We start from the raw sequence: 7,500 nt of genomic DNA, 5'->3' as shown, positions 1-7,500 counted from the left end.
TAAAGTAGTCATGAAATACATCTAGAAACTCTTAAGAGGGGAGGCCAGATACAGACAGAAATATGCACTTAGATCATGGCCCTTGACTTCCAGATAAACGGTTTATAACAGACGTTGATGTTGAAAACAATTGGGATTTGAAGAAAGTGGCTGAGAGGGAAATGGAGGTTAGAGGTGAACTGTCGGAGAGGGAGATTGAAGTGGGCAGGCAGAAGGAGATAAATGAAGGTGTTACGTGATATTCTGTCCTGCCTGTGCCGATACCCAGCCTGTGACCCATCTCTTCAGGCTACACATTAACTGTGTCTCCTGAGACACCTGCCTTTCCCCTATACTGTGTCTCCTAAGACTTCTACTGCCCCCCTTGTACTGTTTCTCTCCAGTGTCTTTATACAAAACAAATCTTTTTTTTCTTCTTCTATCACGACGACTGCCAGCGGCCCCTGGCCTGAGCTATAGATTACTCCTCCTGCTACGACTGGTGGATTGATGATTCACTACTTGCTTAGTCGAATGTATCGATTGTAAGTCACTTTGAAATAAGGTGTCTGCTAAATGCCAAGAATGTAAATGTAATATGGGGTGACCAGGCGCCTCACCATGGACCTCCTGATGAGGGTGAGGCGGCTCCGGGCCTTGTTCTCAGCGAACTCCAGACTGTTGATGTCCTTCAGACGGGCCCTGTACTTGTTCATCTGCTCGTTTATGATCAGCTCCACACACCTGGGGGGGAAGGCAAGATGGTCACACTTAGATTTGTGTTGTTGAGAAGATTAGAAAAAAAGTGGTTTAAAATAGAAAAGAAAACAGGGACACATTTTTTTTTAAAGATTATCTCTCATATCTTCTGCCGCTAGGTGTAGCTGTTTCGGCCGCCATGTTTTTTTTTCTTCTGTCAAGTGTGTTATTTTACCTAGAATGCATTGCGTCACAGGCTATCTAAGTCAGTCTTACTTTAGTCACTCATAGGCTAGCTTTATGCAACAGGAACATTTTTAGAGTCTATAGCAAGACTGACTTAAAGTGAGATCTAAGTCTAAGACTGGGTCTATCTTTATTAAAGTGAGATCTAAGTCTAAGACTGGGTCTATCTTTATTAAAGTGAGATCTAAGTCTAAGACTGGGTCTATCTTTATTAAAGTGAGATCTCAGTCTAAGACTGGGTCTATCTTTATTAAAGTGAGATCTAAGTCTAAGTCTGGGTCTATCTTTATTAAAGTGAGATCTAAGTCTAAGACTGGGTCTATCTTTATTAAAGTGAGATCTAAGTCTAAGACTGGGTCTGTCTTTATTAAAGTGAGATCTAAGTCTAAGACTGGGTCTATCTTTATTAAAGTGAGATCTCAGTCTAAGACTGGGTCTATCTTTATTAAAGTGAGATCTAAGTCTAAGTCTGGGTCTATCTTTATTAAAGTGAGATCTCAGTCTAAGACTGGGTCTATCTTTATTAAAGTGAGATCTCAGTCTAAGTCTGGGTCTATCTTTATTAAAGTGAGATCTAAGAGTCTAAGTCTGGGTCTATCTTTATTAAAGTGAGATCTAAGTCTAAGACTGGGTCTATCTTTATTAAAGTGAGATCTAAGTCTAAGACTGGGTCTATCTTTATTAAAGTGAGATCTCAGTCTAAGACTGGGTCTATCTTTATTAAAGTGAGATCTCAGTCTAAGACTGGGTCTATCTTTATTAAAGTGAGATCTCAGTCTAAGTCTGGGTCTATCTTTATTAAAGTGAGATCTCAGTCTAAATCTGGGTCTATCTTTATGCAGGAGACTGATAGACAGTGTCAGGTGATGCTCCAGTCTTACGCGGTGGTCTTGCCGATGTCCTGGACGCTCTGCAGCGGGTCGATGGTGTCGGGGCAGCGCAGGATGCAGGGCGCGAACACGATGGCCAGGGCGTTGGCCGACATGCGGTTGGTGTCCTCCTGCAGGGCGACCCTGGAACACACCACAACACAACGAGAGAGATAATTACAGGGGATTTTTGCAAACGTTTTTGGGGCCGCTACCCACACGTTTAGCTGTGTTGCTCATTCCACGAATACATGATCCTTACAAGTTGTACCTCGTTGTAAAGGTGACTAATCAGGCTTTCCAACTATATAAAATACAATACCAACTGGTATTATTAGAGGGGAGGAATAATCGACCTAAATAATTTTTCCAAACTTTTTTTGAGGAGTTTATATTAGTTTTACATACTCTTCATTTACAGCCTTATTGCTCGATTGCCCCTTTCTTTCACTCTTTTAAAAAATTGCTTATATAGTGTTGTTTATTACATTATTGTAGTTGTTTATTTGTTCCCAATTCCCAAATTTCGTTGTTTGGTACCTGTACTATATCAATGACAATAAAGACCATTAATTCATTCATTCATTAATTAATTAATTAATTCATTCATTCATTATTACATTGTTGTCGTTTTTTATTATATTGTTGTCTGTCAGGGTCCCACACCTTCTGAAACATCACATTCAAGCACCTTTCAATGACTTTCACGACTCAGTTCCCTCAAATTCAAGGAGCCAACACGGCATAGTCTGAGACAGATCTAGATGAGAATGTATATAATAGGAACTATCCGCTCACAGACAATTAAAAAGAGAGGCTTGAATGTGTGAACACTAGATGGTCTCTTGCCTTCTCTACCACAGCACACCAAAACAATATATTGTGAAATATGTGTAAAGTTACTGTGTTAAGTGACTTATCTACTATAATTACGTCCAACATTTCTTTATATATATATATATATATATATATATATATATATATATATATATATATATATATATACAATATATATATATTTTTTGTAATACATTTTTTTTTTGAGAGAGAGAGAGAAAGAGGGGAATTCAAGCACTTTCAATGACCCATGTCTATTTTCAAAAACGTTTTCTTCAAATTCACAAACTTTCAAGGATTTCAAGGACTTCCGTGGGAGCCCTGGTCTGTGTCTTTATGCATCCATCACACCAAGTCAATTTCCTGTATGTGCGAAAATACTAAATAATAAAAATGATTGTGATTGTGATTGTGATGACTCACCTGACCAGGTGGAAGATGAGGCGTTCCAGGGTGCTCAGGTGGGTCCTGCTGAGCTGGTCGATCACAGAGTACACCCCCCGGATGATCTCCCTCCGGTCTGCCAAGCCTGGAGGACACCACACCACACACACACACACACACACACACACACACACACACACACACACACACCACAACACAGGGCCTTCAGGAGGGATTCATCTATTCACTCGCTGGACTTTTTGAGAATGTTGTTGTGTTACAACCTGTCTTTCAAATAGATGCAATTGTTGTTGTTTTGTGTCAATTCTGCTCTGAGGCTAACGAGATGACAACACAACGACTTCTTGTCTTACCCATGGCTCTGAGGAACTCCTCGTAGAGTTCAAAGGTCATGAGAGGGTTGGGCAGGTCACGCAGCCACTGTTTCAGCACGCTGGCGATGACGTGGATGTTGTAGTCGTCCAGGTTCATACTGCCCACGTCTGGAACAACAGAGGTAAACATATCTTAATAACGTTGTTGCAGAATTACGTGACGTTAGAATTCTAAGGTTCTATCTCCGTTTATGGTAGTTCAGAGATATTGAGCGTCAAAGTGTTTACATTCCATTATGTTTTGTGAGATGGAACCTTTGTATTTGATTAATTACTAACTCAAACATTTTAACATTTTAAAAATAACACCACACAGGCATTAATAAACACCTAATGGATCAGATTATGTAAAAAACAAAATTTTGACAAAAATGGAGATAGAACCTTATAATTCTAACGTCATGATTAGCCAAATAGACAAAAGTAAAACAGTCTGGAACATGTGAGACACAGGTGTAGATGCTACTCATCTCAACAGAAGACCGACTCTGTGGTCTGATCATCATTCAAACATCAAAGTCAATCTTCTTCTTCTTCTTCTTTGTTTATTTGGGTTGATTGGACGCTCATAGAGATGTTTGCTTTTGGTTCATGTTTGAATAGGATGACAATGACTCTTTGGGGATAAACTGGATTTTTACTGTATCAATAATTGTATGTTCTTCTGTTAATTTTACGTATTTATTTTATTTATTTGTTAAATATATTTTAATTTATTTACTGTATTATTAGTATAATAATTATGTATTATTTGTTGTAATGTTGATTGTGTGTGGACCCCAGGAAGATTAGCAAACTGCTACGGCATAAGCTAATGGGGATCCTTTAAATAAACAAATGAACAAACATCACCCTACCTGTGTCCAGCCCTAGCCGCAGCTCCTTGATCTTATTGGTGGAGCCAGACTTCCGGAAGATTCCCTCTGTGTAGAGGCCGTGCATCTCTATGTAGTTGATGAGCTTCTCCACCACCAGGGGCACCGTGCGCTCCTCGCTGGTCAGGCGGGACAGCTCCACCCCGAACTGACGAGACGAAAGCTCCGGGTCGTACTGAACACACACACACAAACAAACAGCATATGTGACACAAGTTTTTTTTTCTGAGTGGAGCAGTCCCACTTATATTTTTTTAATTTTTATTGGACAGATATAGTGAAGACAGACAGGAAAGTAAGGAGAGAGGGCATGTCAGCAGGGCATGGGCCGGATTCGAACTCATGCTGACATGGGCATATGTGTGCACTGTAGACCGCGGTGCTAGACCACTGGACCACCTCAGGCCACATTGACACATTCTAATGCTTTGGTCCTCATGCCGGGACCTGATGTACGGTAATGATTAGGGGTGTAACGATACATCGATTCACATCGATGCATCGATTCATTGACTAACGATCTGATTACATCGACGCAATGTAAAAACATCGATCTATATCGTCATCTTATGCGCGCAGAGAGAGAGAGAGACTTGAAAAAGATACGAATGTTTTTCTTTTTTGATGAGAGACAGTAAGTCTATCCCTTTTAATATATATTTTGGAACATCTCTCTGAACCAGGGAAGTGAACATACTCGCGTTCGCAATGAGTTCGCATTCACCGTGTGTGACTGTCTACTCTGGCTCGGCTCCACTTCTCGGCTCCTCCTCCTCTCGCGTTCGGCAATCTCCGGTAATCTTCGGAAATGTTCGGCTTGTGTGAGTGCGTCTAATGAGTGCGTCTAACGGGAGTCTAATGGGCGAATACATTGACCGTTTTGGACACCAAAGATATTTTTTTACATCTACTCTTCGAGGCGAATCCAGTCAGACCAATATCAGACCTGCTGGACGTGTGTGACACGTGTGTGGACGTGTGTGTGTGTGTGACTGGATGTCTCTCTGAACCTGTGTGTGTGTGTGTGTATGTTAATGAGCTGTATGTTAATTACCACTTATTACAATTGATAATTGTGTTAGATTGGCATATGATATCGCGTCATATCGATCATATCGTCATATCGATCTTGAATCGAATCGAATCGAAATCGTATCGTGACTGACATTGTGATATCGTCAAACATTGTATCGTCATACAAACAAATCGATATAATATCGTATCGTGATGAAGCTGGTGATTTACACCCCTAGTAATGATCTGAACTTTTCAGTGATGTGATTGTAAAGTAATGTGAGGTATACGAGATATGTGACACAGTCTGATCATTTGGTCCGGATGTCGGCAACCAATCAAAATGTTCTGACTTTTCTTTGGAAACACAGAACTACGTTTCAACGTTGTTGAGAATCACAACACAAACTCGCTAGTCAAGCCAAAACACTGCAACACAATGTATCGGGTGAGTAATCCCCCACTGCTACCTAGTTAACTACAACACTAACATGACGGACAAATTGTCGTGTCAGTTTTAATCAAGTTCCACCCTTAATAGCAACATATGCATTTATAATGTCATAAAGGAGTCGTCTCCTCACCTTTTTGCTACACTTGGTGGTCATCCTGGTGCAGCACTTCCTGTGGCAGGCGTACCGACACACTGCAGACAGGAAATGGAAAGGAAAGGGATTCAACGTTTGTCATCACACAGAGTACAACCAAATGCATTCATGCTCTAGAGGGAGCGCTAAGCAAGGGCCTACACAGCCATTGAAGGCGACCCCCGGAGCAATTAGGGGTTCAGTGCCTTGCTCAGGGACACTGGGACACGTGGCCAGCCGGGGATTCGAACCACTGCGAGCTGGTCACTTTGCGATCAGGGGTTTAGGAGGGAAGAAGAAGAGTGTGTGTATATGTGTGTGTGTGTGTGTGTGTGTGTGTGTGTGTGTGTGTGTGTGTACTCACACTTGCAGACGCAGGCCCGGTCCATCATCCAGATGAGAGAGGAGCAGTACTCACAGTACGTGGGGATGCTGTACTGGGTGGCCTTGAAGATGTGGCCGTTGTGCTCTTCAACCTAACACAGACACACACACACACACACACACACACACACACACACACACACACACACACACACATACAGTTTTCATAAACAACTATTATACCGTAAATGTAAATGCATTATTGTTAATGTCAAGTAAAAGTAAAAAATTATACGTTATTTAAAATAAGACAAAGATAACATAAGAAGGGACCGTCTGATCAGTCAGTCAAACAAAGGTGAAAGGTCAAACACTAACAATGTCAGTCTCCTTCTTTCTCCTCTTCTTGCGTTCAGGTTTGGGCGCCTAAATCAAGACAACAAGAAAGACAAATTAAGAATACTTGTCCAAAGCCACGACTCTACAATGAGATCGGATATGTATCTACCAAACCTACAGTACCTACAGTCAAACGTTTGGACACACCTTCTCATTCAATGGTTTTCTTTATTTGTATTATTTTCTACTTTGTAGAAGACACTGAAGACATTAAAACTATGAAAGAACACATATGGCATTATGTAGTAATTTCATAGTTTTTATGTCTTCAGTATTAATCTACAATGTAGAAAATAATATATAAATAGATAGATAGATAGATAGATCTTTATTTAGTCAGGACAGTGCACATTAATGAGCAGTCACTTATACAGAGTATGGTGACAGTAAATATGCCGGATTTAGCTGTGAGCTCATTTGCATCCGTAGTCCTCATGACATAAAATCGTACAATAGATAGAAAAACAAGAATAATGTCACCAAATAAAGAAAAACCATTGAATGAGAAGGCGTGTCCAGACTTTTGACTGGTACCGTATCCTTCTTAGAGCTGGTGATAGGCTACTGTACCTTGCTGAGGGTGTTGTCCATGGGCTTGTACTCGGTCATGAACTCGTCCAGAAACACCTTGAAGGTGTTGACCCAGACCTTGACGGGCGACTCGCTCCAGTCCCTCTGCTCCAGACGCATGCTCTTCTCCAGGATGTGCTCGAACAGGGCGTACAGGTCCTTGTAGCGGATGCTCTTCCCGTCGTCCATCTAGGGTGGGGAGGGGGGGGGGGGGGGGGGACGAGAGAGAGAGAGAGAGGGGGGGTGAGGGTGGGGCGGCTGTGTCTCAGGAGGTAGAGCCGGCGTCCAATGATCGCAAGGTTGGCAGATCGGCGGTTCGAGC

At 41.6% G+C, this 7,500-nt stretch overlaps 1 protein-coding gene across 1 annotated transcript in view; it reads right to left on the bottom strand.

Moving 5' to 3' along the window:
* The window catches only part of myo9ab (myosin IXAb), a gene marked incomplete at both ends in the record, with an annotated part of 125,820 nt that overhangs the window by 5,876 nt on the left and 112,444 nt on the right, over positions 1 to 7,500 (bottom strand). Inside the window, 9 exons of the mRNA XM_080539150.1 lie at positions 600 to 723; positions 1,806 to 1,937; positions 3,054 to 3,159; positions 3,389 to 3,517; positions 4,267 to 4,459; positions 5,883 to 5,944; positions 6,250 to 6,361; positions 6,588 to 6,635; positions 7,179 to 7,367. Coding sequence (XP_080395276.1) covers positions 600 to 723; positions 1,806 to 1,937; positions 3,054 to 3,159; positions 3,389 to 3,517; positions 4,267 to 4,459; positions 5,883 to 5,944; positions 6,250 to 6,361; positions 6,588 to 6,635; positions 7,179 to 7,367 — 1,095 coding nt within the window. The remainder of the gene's footprint in view (positions 1 to 599; positions 724 to 1,805; positions 1,938 to 3,053; positions 3,160 to 3,388; positions 3,518 to 4,266; positions 4,460 to 5,882; positions 5,945 to 6,249; positions 6,362 to 6,587; positions 6,636 to 7,178; positions 7,368 to 7,500) is intronic.

The sequence above is a fragment of the Nansenia antarctica genome (genome assembly GCF_963989245.1).
Source record: "Nansenia antarctica genome assembly, chromosome: 9".
In the NCBI taxonomy this organism is placed as follows: domain Eukaryota; kingdom Metazoa; phylum Chordata; class Actinopteri; order Argentiniformes; family Microstomatidae; genus Nansenia; species Nansenia antarctica.
This window is presented reverse-complemented; position numbering and strand designations above follow the sequence as displayed.